This window comes from Hyla sarda, chromosome 2, assembly GCF_029499605.1.
Source record: "Hyla sarda isolate aHylSar1 chromosome 2, aHylSar1.hap1, whole genome shotgun sequence".
In the NCBI taxonomy this organism is placed as follows: domain Eukaryota; kingdom Metazoa; phylum Chordata; class Amphibia; order Anura; family Hylidae; genus Hyla; species Hyla sarda.
This window is the reverse complement of record NC_079190.1, coordinates 93754460-93770525: the sequence shown is the minus strand read 5'-3', so window position 1 is coordinate 93770525 and position 16066 is coordinate 93754460. Positions and strand designations below refer to the sequence as shown.

The 16066-nt window shown below is 48.2% G+C and overlaps 1 protein-coding gene across 4 annotated transcripts in view; it reads right to left on the bottom strand.

Moving 5' to 3' along the window:
* Positions 1-16066, bottom strand: part of ARHGEF25 (Rho guanine nucleotide exchange factor 25) — a 360287-nt gene that overhangs the window by 188339 nt on the left and 155882 nt on the right. The window contains exon 1 of one of the 4 annotated variants that reach the window (XM_056562584.1): positions 12997-13367. The exons of 2 other annotated variants lie outside the window; for them this stretch is intronic. In XM_056562584.1, coding sequence (XP_056418559.1) covers positions 12997-13090 — 94 coding nt within the window. In that variant the 5' untranslated portion in view covers positions 13091-13367. Of the gene's footprint in view, positions 1-12996; positions 13368-16066 lie in introns of those variants that run through there. One more of the 4 variants, XM_056562585.1, reaches the window with a different exon arrangement.

Genomic DNA, 16066 nt, shown 5'->3' with positions numbered 1-16066 from the left:
CTGTCCATTTTAGGAACTGTCCAGAACAGCATATGTTTGCTATGGGGATTTCCTTTTACTCTGGGCAGTTCCTAAAATGGACAGAGGTGTCAGCAGACAGCTCTGTGTTTCAAACGGAAAATAATTTCCACTGTAGTATTCAGCAGCTAATAAGTACAGGAAGGATTACGTTTTTTTTTTTAATAGAAGTAATTTACAAATATGTTTAACTTTCTTGCACCAGTTGATTAGGGGCTGTATACTACAGAGGAAATGTTTTTCTTTTTGGATTGCTCTTCTGTCACGACCACAGTGCTCTCTGCTGACCTCTGCTGTCCATTTTAGGAACTGTACAGAGCAGCATATGTTTGCTATGGGGATTTTCTTCTGCTCTGGACAGTTCCTAAAATGGACAGCAGAGGTCAGCAGAGAGCACTGTGGTCATGACATCAGAGAAATCCAAAAAGAAAAACATTTCCTCTGTAGTATTTGTAAATTAGTATTTGTAATTTAGTAGCCCCTAAAAAGTACTGGAAGGATTAAGATTTTTTTTTAACAGAAGTAATTTACAAATCTGTTTAACTTTCTGGCACCAGTTGATTAAAAAAAAAAAGTTTTCCACGGGAGTACCCCTTTAAATTTACCTTACCTGTTTTTTGTGCCGTTTTTTCTTTCCGTTTTTTGTGCCGTTTTTTCTGCAGTCAAAAAAACGGAAATGAGTGCAGACAGGTACAAATGGATGCAAACGGATTGTAAAGAAATCCCATTGACATGAATGGGATTTTTTTTAAACCATTTTTAATCCGTTTACAGCCTGCAAGAACGGAACCGAAACGGGGATAAAAAAAAAAACGGGGACAGACAGCCGTGTCTTAGTCTTGGAAAGCAGCTTAGATTTATTGGCCTTTTTTATATTAGTGGAAATGTTCTTTAAGGACAGCCAGACGCATTTTGTAGGATATTGTCTGAAGAACATTCACTGATGAATTTTATTAATCTCCCGACAATGCAAATTCCTTTCAATGGGAATCATTGCTCACGACCAACAAACTGTCTATATTCCCATAATAGAGAAAAAAATGTCACATTTTTAGAAAGGGCTGGAACGGCGCTCAAAATGTTATTACCCGTGAAGTGACGTTACGCTATATCTGATCACTAGTACTCAGCATTTCCCAGAAGCCGCACTTTTCACAGAGAGTATACTGACAACTGGTAACCATGCTTTAGGACAGTGTTTCCAAACCAGTGTGCCTCCAGCTGTTGCAAAACTACAATTCCCAGCATGCCCGGACAGCCGTTGGCTGTCCGGTCATGCTGGGAATTGTAGTTTTGCAACAGCTGGGGGCACACTGACTGGGAAACACTGCTTTAGGAGACACTGTCTATTAACAGAAACATATCTTAAAGGGGTACTCCGCCCCTGGCATCTTATCCCCTATCCAAAGGATACGGGATAAGATGTTAGATCGCCGCGGTCCCGCTGCTGTGGACCCCGGGGATCGCCGCTGCAGCACCTCGCTATCATTACTGCGCAGAGCGAGATCGCTCTGCACGTAATGACGGGCAATACAGGGGCCGGAGCAGCGTGACGTCATGGCTCCGCCCCTCATGACATCACGGCCCGTCCCCTTAATGCAAGTCTATGGCAGGGGGCGTGACGACCGCCACGCCCCCTTCCCATAGACTTGTATTGACGGGGGCGGGCCCTGACGTCACGAGGGGCGGAGCCGTGACGTAACGATGCTCCGGCCCCTGTATTGCCCGTCATTACGTGCAGAGCGATCTCGCTCTGCGCAGTAATGATAGCGGGGTGCTGCAGCAGTGATCCCCGGGGTCCACAGCAGCAGGACCGCGGCGATCTAACATCTTATCCCCTATCCTTTGGATAGGGGATAAGATCTCTAGGGGCGGAGTACCCCTTTAAAAGGGGTACTTCGGTGGAAAACGATATTTTATTTTTATTTTTTTTATCAACTGGTGCCAGAAAGTTAAACAGATTTGTAAATTACTTCTATTAAAAAAAATCTTAATCCTTCCAGTACTTATTAGCTGCTGAAAACTACAGAGGAAATTATTTTCTTTTCGGAAAACACAGAGATGTCAGCAGAGCCAGAGAGCACTGTGGTCATGACATCAGCAGAGAGCTGATGTCATGACCACAGTGCTCTCTGGCTCTGCTGACATCTCTGTCCATTTTAGGAACTGTCCAGAGTAGGAGAAAATCCCCATAGAAAACATATACTGCTCTGGACAGTTCCTAAAATGGACAGAGATGTCAGTAGAGAGCACTGTGGTCATGATGTCAGCAGAGACAGTAGTTCCAAAAAGAAAATAATTTCCTCTGTAGTATTCAACAGCTAATAAGTACTGGAAGGATTAAGATTTTTTTTATAGAAGTCATTTACAAATCTGTTTAACTTTCCGGCACCAGTTGATTTAAAAAATAAATAAAGGTTTCCCACTGGAGAACCCCTTTAAGATGAAGGTCTGAAATATACACATGTACAAACACAACCACCAATATATACTATATAATGTTGTGAGGGCAAATAACCATGACACATGGGCAAGGAATCAATATGTACTTCTAATTGGTCATCATGACACATTCCATAGCATAACCATAGGTAATAACCTATACTAGAGCCTGCATTACATCATGCCACATAATAATATTCATAGTGCCCATCTATACTCTATCCAGTGGTCTTCAATTTTGTGGCTCTCCAGCTGTTGCAAAACTACAACTCCAAGCATCATTGGACAGCTGCCTGGGCATGCTGGGAGTTGTAGTTCGCCAACAACTATAGAGTCACAGGTTGGGAACCACTGCTCTATACTATACTTATCAACAGGATCATATTATTGAAGATGGCTTTGATACTTAAAATGGGCAGTGTCACTTTCAAAAACTTTTATATAACGTGGATAATACCATTATATGTATATATGTAATATACATTGGTTAAAAATGTGTGTATATTTATGGGTGAAAAAATGCTGTCTTGTCCCTGCAGCTATTGCCTGTGTGTCTCTGTGCAGAGACCAAACACAGGAAGTGAGGGAAGGACAAGCGGGGCTCTGCGTGAGGGAAGGACAAGCGGGGCTCTGCTCACTGGGGACAAGTAAGGCTCTGCGTGCTGGGGACAAGCGGGGCTCTGTATATTGAGGACAACCACGGCTCTGCGCTGGGGACAAGCGGGGCTCTGCGCTGGGGACAAGCGGGGCTCTGCGCAGTGAGGACAAGCGGGGCTCTGCGCACTGAGGACAAGCAGGGCTCTGCGCACTGAGGACAAGCAGGGCTCTGCGCACTGAGGACAAGCAGGGCTCTGCGCACTGAGGACAAGCAGGGCTCTGCGCACTGAGGACAAGCAGGGCTCTGTGCACTGAGGACAAGCAGGGCTCTGTGCACTGAGGACAAGCAGGGCTCTGTGCACTGAGGACAAGCAGGGCTCTGTGCACTGAGGACAAGCAGGGCTCTGTGCACTGAGGACAAGCAGGGCTCTGTGCACTGAGGACAAGCAGGGCTCTGTGCACTGAGGACAAGCAGGGGCTCTGTGCACTGAGGACAAGCGGGGCTCTGTGCACTGAGGACAAGCGGGGCTCTGTGCACTGAGGACAAGCGGGGCTCTGTGCACTGAGGACAAGCGGGGCTCTGTGCACTGAGGACAAGCGGGGCTCTGTGCACTGAGGACAAGCGGGGCTCTGTGCACTGAGGACAAGCGGGGCTCTGTGCACTGAGGACAAGCGGGGCTCTGAGCACTGAGGACAAGCGGGGCTCTGAGCACTGAGGACAAGCGGGGCTCTGTGCACTGAGGACAAGCGGGGCTCTGTGCACTGAGGACAAGCGGGGCTCTGTGCACTGAGGACAAGCGGGGCTCTGTGCACTGAGGACAAGCGGGGCTCTGTGCACTGAGGACAAGCGGGGCTCTGTGCACTGAGGACAAGCGGGGCTCTGTGCACTGAGGACAAGCGGGGGCTCTGTGCACTGAGGACAAGCTGGGCTCTGTGCACTGAGGACAAGCAGGGCTCTGTGCACTGAGGACAAGCAGGGCTCTGTGCACTGAGGACAAGCAGGGCTCTGTGCACTGAGGACAAGCAGGGCTCTGTGCACTGAGGACAAGCAGGGCTCTGTGCACTGAGGACAAGCAGGGCTCTGTGCACTGAGGACAAGCAGGGCTCTGTGCACTGAGGACAAGCAGGGCTCTGTGCACTGAGGACAAGCAGGGCTCTGTGCACTGAGGACAAGCAGGGCTCTGTGCACTGAGGACAAGCAGGGCTCTGTGCACTGAGGACAAGCAAAGCTCTGTGCACTGAGGACAAGCGGGGCTCTGTGCACTGAGGACAAGCGGGGCTCTGTACACTGAGGACAAGCGGGGCTCTGTGCAGTGAGGACAAGCAGGGCTCTGTATATTGAGGACAAGCAGGGCTCTGTGTTGTGAGGACAAGCAGGGCTCTGCACGCTGGGGACAAGCGGGGGTCTGTATATTAAGGACAAGTAGGGCTGTGTGCAGGCTCCTGGCTTGTCAATCAGCCTGCTGTGTGAGCCAGGTGCATGTCACACATTATATAAAATGATTTTGCAAATGACAGTGCACACTTAACCATGCTCGACATACAGTACATGCCAGCTCTATGGCAAAACCGAATTAACTTCAATGGGTAGCAAAATCAGATCCTGTACGTGTGAATGTACCCTAAAGCTGTGTTCACTTATTGCAGTTGCACTGCAGTTTGATTGCAGGATTGTTGCACTGTAATTACATAGTGATGCGACAGTACAGCAATGTAACTGCAATGTGTGAACACAGCCTTTAGGGGGAGTCAGACAAAATGATTGCCCCAATTGAGGAATATACCAGTTACAGTATGCCTCTGCAGCAGACACTAAAGTGAGCAAATGGTGCAATAGTATACAGGATTCACTATAGTGAGGTGATGGAGCAGTATACAGGATTCAGTATATTGAATAGAAGTATACAGGATTAACCTTAGTGAGATATGGAGGGGTAGTATACAGCACATTATATAGTGAGGAAATGTAGTAGTATAAAAAAAAACTCACTAGCGAGAAAATGAAGCATGAGTATACAGGATTCACCATAGTGAGAAATAGAGACTGGTATACTGCAGACAGTAGTGAGCAGATGGTAGAGTAATATACAGTAGATACTGTAGGGGGTGGAGGAGTATACACCAGTCAGTATAGTGTGGAGGAGTATACACCAGTCAGTATAGTGTGAAGGAGTATACACCAGTCAGTATAGTGAGAAGGAGTATACACCAGTCAGTATAGTGAGGAGGTGGAGGAGTATACACCAGTCAGTATAGTGAGGAGGTGGAGGAGTATACACCAGTCAGTATAGTGAGGAGGTGGAGGAGTATACACCAGTCAGTATAGTGAGGAGGTGGAGGAGTATACAGCAGTCAGTATAATAAGAAGGTGGGGGAGTATACAGCAGACAGTATAGTGAGAAGGTGGGGGAGTATACAGCAGACAGTATAGTGAGGAGGTGGAGGAGTATACATCAGTAAGTATAGTGAGGCGGTAGAGGAGTATACACCAGTCAGTATAGTGTGGAGTAGTATACATCAGTCAGTATAGTGAGGAGATGAAGGAGTATACAGCAGACAGTATAGTGAGGAGGTGAAGGAGTATACAGCAGACAGTATAGTGAGGAGGTGGAGGAGTATACAGCAGTCAGTATAGTGAGGAGGTGGAGGAGTATACAGCAGTCAGTATAGTGTGGAGGAGTATACACCAGTCAGTATAGTGTGGAGGAGTATACACCAGTCAGTATAGTGTGGAGGAGTAAACATCAGTCAGTATAGTGAGGATATAAATGAGTATACACCAGTCAGTATAGTGTGGAGGTGGGGGAGTATACAGCAGTCAGTATAGTGAGCATATAAAGGAGTACAGTATACACCAGTCAGTATAGTGTGGAGGAGTATACACCAGTCAGTATAGTGAGGTGGTGGAGGAGTATACAGCAGTCAGTATAGTGTGGAGGTGGGGGAGTATACAGCAGTCAGTATAGTGTGGAGGTGGGGGGAGTATACAGCAGTCAGTATAGTGTGGAGGAGTATAAAGCAGACAGTATAGTGAGGCGGTAGAGGAGTATACAGCAGTCAGTATAGTGTGGAGGTGGAGAAGTATACAGCAGTCAGTATATTGAGGAAGTGGAGGAGTATACACCAGTCAGTATAGTGAGGAGGTGGAGGAGTATACAGCAGACAGTATAGTGAGGAAGTGAAGGCATATACAGCGGGCAGTATAGTGAGGGGGTGGAGGAATATACACCAGTCAGTATAGTGAGGAGGTGGAGGAGTATATAGCAGGCACTATAATGAGGAGGTGGAGGAGTATACAGCAGTCAGTATAGTAAGGAGGTGAAGGAGTATACAGCAGTCAGTATAGTGGGGAGGCGGAGAAGTATACACCAGTCAGTATAGTAAGGAGGTAAAGGAGTATATAGCAGACAGTATAGCAATGAGGTGAAGGAGTATACAGCAGACAGAATAGTGAGGAGGCGGAGTATACAGCAGTCAGTATAGTGAGGAGGTGAAGGAGTATACAGCAGACAGTATAGTGAGGAGGCAGAGAAGTATACACCAGTCAGTATAGTAACGAGGTGAAGGAGTATACAGCAGACAGTATAGTGAGGAGGTGGAGGAGTATACAGCAGACAGTATAGTGAGGAGGTGGAGGAGTATACAGCAGACAGTATAGTGAGGAGGTGGAGGAGTATACAGCAGTCAGTATAGTGAGGAGGTGGAGGAGTATACTGCAGTCAGTATAGTAAGGAGGTGGAGGAGTATACAGCAGACAGTATAGTGAGGAGGTGGAGGAGTATACAGCAGTCAGTATAGTGAGGAGGTGAAGGAGTATACAGCAGACAGTATAGTGAGGAGGTGGAGGAGTATACATCAGTCAGTATAGTGAGGAGGTGGAGGAGTATACAGCAGACAGTATAGTGAGGAGGTGGAGGAGTATACAGCAGTCAGTATAGTGAGGAGGTGAAGGAGTATACAGCAGACAGTATAGTGAGGAGGTGGAGGAGTATACAGCAGTCAGTATAGTGAGGAGGTGAAGGAGTATACAGCAGACAGTATAGTGAGGAGGTGGAGGAGTATACAGCAGACAATATAGTGAGGAGGTGGAGGAGTATACAGCAGACAGTATAGTGAGGGGGTGGAGGAGTATACAGCAGTCAGTATAGTGAGGAGGTGAAGGAGTATACAGCAGTCAGTATAGTGAGGAGGTGTAGGAGTATACAGCAGACAGTATAGTGAGGGGGTGGAGGAGTATACAGCAGTCAGTATAGTGAGGGGTGGAGGAGTATACAGCAGTCAGTATAGTGAGGAGGTGGAGTATACAGCAGTCAGTATAGTGAGGAGGTGGAGGAGTATACAGCAGAAAGTATAGTGAGGAGGTGGAGTATACAGCAGTCAGTATAGTGAGGAGGTGGAGTATACAGCAGTCAGTATAGTGAGGAGGTGAAGGAGTATACAGCAGTCAGTATAGTGAGGAGGTGGAGGAGTATACAGCAGTCAGTATAGTGAGAAGGTGTAGGAGTATACAGCAGACAGTATAGTGAGGGGGTGGAGGAGTATACAGCAGTCAGTATAGTGAGGGGGTGGAGGAGTATACAGCAGTCAGTATAGTGAGGAGGTGGAGTATACAGCAGTCAGTATAGTGAGGAGGTGGAGGAGTATACAGCAGTCAGTATAGTGAGGAGGTGGAGTATACAGCAGTCAGTATAGTGAGGAGGTGGAGGAGCATACAGCAGACAGTATAGTGAGGAGGTGGAGTATACAGCAGTCAGTATAGTGAGGAGGTGGAGTATACAGCAGTCAGTATAGTGAGGATATAGTAATAACATCAGATAACCAAGTACATCATTCCTGCCTGTCACTAGCATCAATATGATGTCATGTAATCCCAATCTCAATCATGTAATGCCACATAACCATGCCCATCATCCTGCCCACTCCATAGCACTGCCATATACACAAGAGAACATGCCCATCATCCTGCCCACTCCATAGCACTGCCATATACACAAGAGAACATGCCCACCATCCTGCCCACTCCATAGCACTGCCATATACACAAGAGAACATGCCCATCATCCTGCCCACTCCATAGCACTGCCATATACACAAGAGAACATGCCCATCATCCTGCCCACTCCATAGCACTGCCATATACACAAGAGAACATGCCCATCATCCTGCCCACTCCATAGCACTGCCATATACACAAGAGAACATGCCCACCATCCTGCCCACTCCATAGCACTGCCATATACACAAGAGAACATGCCCACCATCCTGCCCACTCCATAGCACTGCCATATACACAAGAGAACATGCCCACCATCCTGCCCACTCCATAGCACTGCCATATACACAAGAGAACATGCCCACCATCCTGCCCACTCCATAGCACTGCCATATACACAAGAGAACATGCCCACCATCCTGCCCACTCCATAGCACTGCCATATACAGAAGAGAACATTCCCATCATCCTGCCCACTCCATAGGACTGCCATATACACAAGAGAACATGCCCATCATCCTGCCCACTCCATAGCACTGCCATATACACAAGAGAACATGCTCATCATCCTGCCCACTCCATAGCACTGCCATATACACAAGAGAACATGCCCACCATCCTGCCCACTCCATAGCACTGCCATATACACAAGAGAACATGCCCACCATCCTGCCCACTCCATAGCACTGCCATATACACAAGAGAACATGCCCACCATCCTGCCTACTCCATAGCACTGCCATATACACAAGAGAACATGCCCATCATCCTGCCCACTCCATAGCACTGCCATATACACAAGAGAACATGCCCATCATCCTGCCCACTCCATAGCACTGCCATATACACAAGAGAACATGCCCATCATCCTGCCCACTCCATAGCACTGCCATATACACAAGAGAACATGCCCATCATCCTGCCCACTCCATAGCACTGCCATATACACAAGAGAACATGCCCACCATCCTGCCCACTCCATAGCACTGCCATATACACAAGAGAACATGCCCACCATCCTGCCCACTCCATAGCACTGCCATATACACAACAGAACATGCCCACCATCCTGCCCACTCCATAGCACTGCCATATACACAAGAGAACATGCCCACCATCCTGCCCACTCCATAGCACTGCCATATACAGAAGAGAACATTCCCATCATCCTGCCCACTCCATAGCACTGCCATATACACAAGAGAACATGCCCATCATCCTGCCCACTCCATAGCACTGCCATATACACAAGAGAACATGCCCACCATCCTGCCCACTCCATAGCACTGCCATATACACAAGAGAACATGCCCATCATCCTGCCCACTCCATAGCACTGCCATATACACAAGAGAACATGCCCATCATCCTGCCCACTCCATAGCACTGCCATATACACAAGAGAACATGCCCATCATCCTGCCCACTCCATAGCACTGCCATATACACAAGAGAACATGCCCACCATCCTGCCCACTCCATAGCACTGCCATATACACAAGAGAACATGCCCACCATCCTGCCCACTCCATAGCACTGCCATATACACAAGAGAACATGCCCACCATCCTGCCCACTCCATAGCACTGCCATATACACAAGAGAACATGCCCACCATCCTGCCCACTCCATAGCACTGCCATATACACAAGAGAACATGCCCACCATCCTGCCCACTCCATAGCACTGCCATATACAGAAGAGAACATTCCCATCATCCTGCCCACTCCATAGGACTGCCATATACACAAGAGAACATGCCCATCATCCTGCCCACTCCATAGCACTGCCATATACACAAGAGAACATGCTCATCATCCTGCCCACTCCATAGCACTGCCATATACACAAGAGAACATGCCCACCATCCTGCCCACTCCATAGCACTGCCATATACACAAGAGAACATGCCCACCATCCTGCCCACTCCATAGCACTGCCATATACACAAGAGAACATGCCCACCATCCTGCCTACTCCATAGCACTGCCATATACACAAGAGAACATGCCCATCATCCTGCCCACTCCATAGCACTGCCATATACACAAGAGAACATGCCCATCATCCTGCCCACTCCATAGCACTGCCATATACACAAGAGAACATGCCCATCATCCTGCCCACTCCATAGCACTGCCATATACACAAGAGAACATGCCCATCATCCTGCCCACTCCATAGCACTGCCATATACACAAGAGAACATGCCCACCATCCTGCCCACTCCATAGCACTGCCATATACACAAGAGAACATGCCCACCATCCTGCCCACTCCATAGCACTGCCATATACACAACAGAACATGCCCACCATCCTGCCCACTCCATAGCACTGCCATATACACAAGAGAACATGCCCACCATCCTGCCCACTCCATAGCACTGCCATATACAGAAGAGAACATTCCCATCATCCTGCCCACTCCATAGGACTGCCATATACACAAGAGAACATGCCCATCATCCTGCCCACTCCATAGCACTGCCATATACACAAGAGAACATGCTCATCATCCTGCCCACTCCATAGCACTGCCATATACACAAGAGAACATGCCCACCATCCTGCCCACTCCATAGCACTGCCATATACACAAGAGAACATGCCCATCATCCTGCCCACTCCATAGCACTGCCATATACACAAGAGAACATGCCCATCATCCTGCCCACTCCATAGCACTGCCATATACACAAGAGAACATGCCCATCATCCTGCCCACTCCATAGCACTGCCATATACACAAGAGAACATGCCCATCATCCTGCCCACTCCATAGCACTGCCATATACACAAGAGAACATGCCCACCATCCTGCCCACTCCATAGCACTGCCATATACACAAGAGAACATGCCCATCATCCTGCCCACTCCATAGCACTGCCATATACACAAGAGAACATGCCCATCATCCTGCCCACTCCATAGCACTGCCATATACACAAGAGAACATGCCCATCATCCTGCCCACTCCATAGCACTGCCATATACACAAGAGAACATGCCCACCATCCTGCCCACTCCATAGCACTGCCATATACACAAGAGAACATGCCCACCATCCTGCCCACTCCATAGCACTGCCATATACACAAGAGAACATGCCCACCATCCTGCCCACTCCATAGCACTGCCATATACACAAGAGAACATGCCCACCATCCTGCCCACTCCATAGCACTGCCATATACACAAGAGAACATGCCCACCATCCTGCCCACTCCATAGCACTGCCATATACAGAAGAGAACATTCCCATCATCCTGCCCACTCCATAGGACTGCCATATACACAAGAGAACATGCCCATCATCCTGCCCACTCCATAGCACTGCCATATACACAAGAGAACATGCCCATCATCCTGCCCACTCCATAGCACTGCCATATACACAAGAGAACATGCCCACCATCCTGCCCACTCCATAGCACTGCCATATACACAAGAGAACATGCCCATCATCCTGCCCACTCCATAGCACTGCCATATACACAAGAGAACATGCCCATCATCCTGCCCACTCCATAGCACTGCCATATACACAAGAGAACATGCCCATCATCCTGCCCACTCCATAGCACTGCCATATACACAAGAGAACATGCCCACCATCCTGCCCACTCCATAGCACTGCCATATACACAAGAGAACATGCCCATCATCCTGCCCACTCCATAGCACTGCCATATACACAAGAGAACATGCCCATCATCCTGCCCACTCCATAGCACTGCCATATACACAAGAGAACATGCCCATCATCCTGCCCACTCCATAGCACTGCCATATACACAAGAGAACATGCCCATCATCCTGCCCACTCCATAGCACTGCCATATACACAAGAGAACATGCCCACCATCCTGCCCACTCCATAGCACTGCCATATACACAAGAGAACATGCCCACCATCCTGCCCACTCCATAGCACTGCCATATACACAAGAGAACATGCCCATCATCCTGCCCACTCCATAGCACTGCCATATACACAAGAGAACATGCCCACCATCCTGCCCACTCCATAGCACTGCCATATACACAAGAGAACATGCCCACCATCCTGCCCACTCCATAGCACTGCCATTTACACAAGAGAACATGCCCACCATCCTGCCCACTCCATAGCACTGCCATATACACAAGAGAACATGCCCATCATCCTGCCCACTCCATAGCACTGCCATATACACAAGAGAACATGCCCATCATCCTGCCCACTCCATAGCACTGCCATATACACAAGAGAACATGCCCACCATCCTGCCCACTCCATAGCACTGCCATATACACAAGAGAACATGCCCATCATCCTGCCCACTCCATAGCACTGCCATATACACAAGAGAACATGCCCACCATCCTGCCCACTCCATAGCACTGCCATATACACAAGAGAACATGCCCACCATCCTGCCCACTCCATAGCACTGCCATATACACAAGAGAACATGCCCACCATCCTGCCCACTCCATAGCACTGCCATATACACAAGAGAACATGCCCATCATCCTGCCCACTCCATAGCACTGCCATATACACAAGAGAACATGCCCACCATCCTGCCCACTCCATAGCACTGCCATATACACAAGAGAACATGCCCACCATCCTGCCCACTCCATAGCACTGCCATATACACAAGAGAACATGCCCATCATCCTGCCCACTCCATAGCACTGCCATATACACAAGAGAACATGCCCATCATCCTGCCCACTCCATAGCACTGCCATATACACAAGAGAACATGCCCATCACTACATAGAAAACAAGTATGTATCGTGTGAAGGCAGAGCTGTCATCTGCACTCTGAGCCCGCACCCAGACAGACTGCACAGAGTACCAGCAGCCTATACCCGCCACACAGGGCACACATCTGCCTGCACATCCCGGCCGGGCACGTTACAGGATCCATGGAGAGTGCACTCACACTAACCTCTCACCCGGGCGTAGCAGCAGCTGCACTGAGACAGGACTTTACGGAAGAGGTTCTGGCAAGCACAGCCATGGCGTGGTTTGCCCCCTCTCATTGCTCCCCAGGCATGGCGAGCCCGGTCCACAGCATGCCAATGATGGTGAGGCGGCAGCCCCGCTCTGCCCTCACAACAGCGTCGAAGCGAAGGAGAGGGAGGGACGAAGATGGCCGGGAGGAGCCGAGCTCACATATACACTGCTATGATTGTAGGACGGGATAGAGAAAGGAGCCAGCTGCTGACAGAAGCTCGCCCGACAGTGCTCTACATGGCGAGCTCACAGAGCACGGGATACAGCTCACAGCGCAGGACATAAAGCGCACAGCGCACGGCATACAGCTCACAGAGCACGGGCATACAGCTCACAGAGCACGGCACACAGCTCACAGAGCACGGCACACTGCACTGAATACAGCTCAGAGCAAGAGACACGGGCTGTTCCAGGGATTGCTCAGCACTCCCTCCCCCTCCTTACTATACTGTCTGCTGTATACTCCCCCATATATACAGTCTGCTGTATACTCCCCCTCCTCACTATACTGTCTGCTGTATACTCCCCCATATATACTGTCTGCTGTACACTCCCCCATATATACTGTCTGCTGTATACTCCCCCATATATACTGTCTGCTGTATACTCCCCCATATATACTGTCTGCTGTATACTCCATATATACTGTCTGCTGTATACTCCCCCATATATACTGTCTGCTGTATACTCCCCCATATATACTGTCTGCTGTATACTCCCCCTCCTCACTATACTGTCTGCTGTATACTCCCCCATATATACTGTCTGCTGTATACTTCCCCATATATACTGTCTGCTGTATACTCCCCCATATATACTGTCTGCTGTATACTCCCCCATATATACTGTCTGCTGTATACTCCCCCATATATACTGTCTGCTGTACACTCCCCCTATATACTGTCTGCTGTACACTCCTCCACATATATACTGTCTGCTGTACACTCCCCCATATAAACTGTCTGCTGTACACCCCCCCATATATACTGTCTGCTGTATACTCCCCCATATATACTGTCTGCTGTATACTCCCCCATATATACTGTCTGCTGTACACTCCCCCTATATACTGTCTGCTGTCCACTCCATATATACTGTCTGCTGTATACTCCCCCATATATACTGTCTGCTGTACACTCCCCCTATATACTGTCTGCTGTACACTCCCCCTATATTCTGTCTGCTGTATACTCCCCCATATATACTGTCTGCTGTATACTCCACCATATATACTGTCTGCTGTATACTCCCCCATATATACTATCTGCTGTACACTCCCCCATATATACTGTCTGCTGTATACTCCATATATACTGTCTGCTATACACTCCCCCATATATACTGTCTGCTGTATGCCCCCCATATATACTGTCTGCTGTACACTCCCCATATATACTGTCTGGTGTACACTCCTCCATATATACTGTCTGCTATACACTCCCCCATATATGCTGTCTGCCCTATGCTCCCCCATATATACTGTCTGCTGTACACTCCCCCATATATACTGTCTGCTGCACACTCCCCATATATACTGTCTGCTGTACACTCCCCCATATATACTGTCTGCTGTACACTCCCCCATATATACTGTCTGCTGTACACTCCCCCATATATACTGTCTGCTGTACACTCCCCCATATATACTGTCTGCTGTACACTCCTCCATATATACTGTTTGCTATACACTCCCCCATATATACTGTCTGCTGTACGCTCCCCCATATATACTGTCTGCTGTACACTCTCCCATATATACTGTCTGCTGTACACTCCCCCATATATACTGTCTGCTGTACACTCCCCCATATATACTGTCTGCTGTACACTCCTCCACATATACTGTCTGCTGTATACTCCCCCATATATACTGTCTGCTGTATACTCCCCCATATATACTGTCTGCTGTATACTCCCCATATATACTGTCTGCTGTATACTCCATATATACTGTCTGCTGTACACTCCCCCATATATACTGTCTGCTGTATACTCCCCCATATATACTGTCTGCTGTATACTCCATATATACTGTCTGCTATACACTCCTCCATATATACTGTCTGCTGTATACTCCATATATACTGTCTGCTATACACTCCTCCATATATACTGTCTGCTGTATGCTCCCCCATATATACTCTCTGCTGTACGCTTCCCCATATATACTGTCTGCTGTACACTCTCCCATATCTACTGTCTGCTGTACACTCCCCATATATACTGTCTGGTGTACACTCCTCCATATATACTGTCTGCTATACACTCCCCAATATATACTGTCTGCCCTATGCTCCCCCATATATACTGTCTGCTGTATACTCTCCCATATATACTGTCTGCTGTACACTCCCCCATATATACTGTCTGGTGTACACTCCCCCTTATATACTGTCTGCTGTACACTCCCCCATATATACTGTCTGCTGTACACTCCCCCATATATACTGTCTGCTGTATACTCCCCCATATATACTGTCTGCTATAAACTCCTCCATATATACTGTCTGCTGTATACTCCATATATACTGTCTGCTACACACTCCCCCATATATACTGTCTGCTGTATGCTCCCCATATATACTGTCTGCTGTACACTCCCCATATATACTGTCTGGTGTACACTCCTCCATATATACTGTCTGCTATACACTCCCCCATATATACTGTCTGCCCTATGCTCCCCCATATATACTGTCTGCTGTACACTCTCCCATATATACTGTCTGCTGTACACTCCCCATATTTACTGTCTGCTGTACACTCCCCCATATATACTGTCTGGTGTACACTCCCCCATATATACTGTCTGCTGTATACTCCCCCATATATACTGTCTGCTGTACACTCCCCCATATATACTGTCTGCTGTACACTCCTCCACATATACTGTCTTCTTTATACTCCTCCACATATACTGTCTGCTGTATACTCCTCCACATATACTGTCTGCTGTACACTCCCCCATATATACTGTCTGCTGTATACTCCCCCATATATAC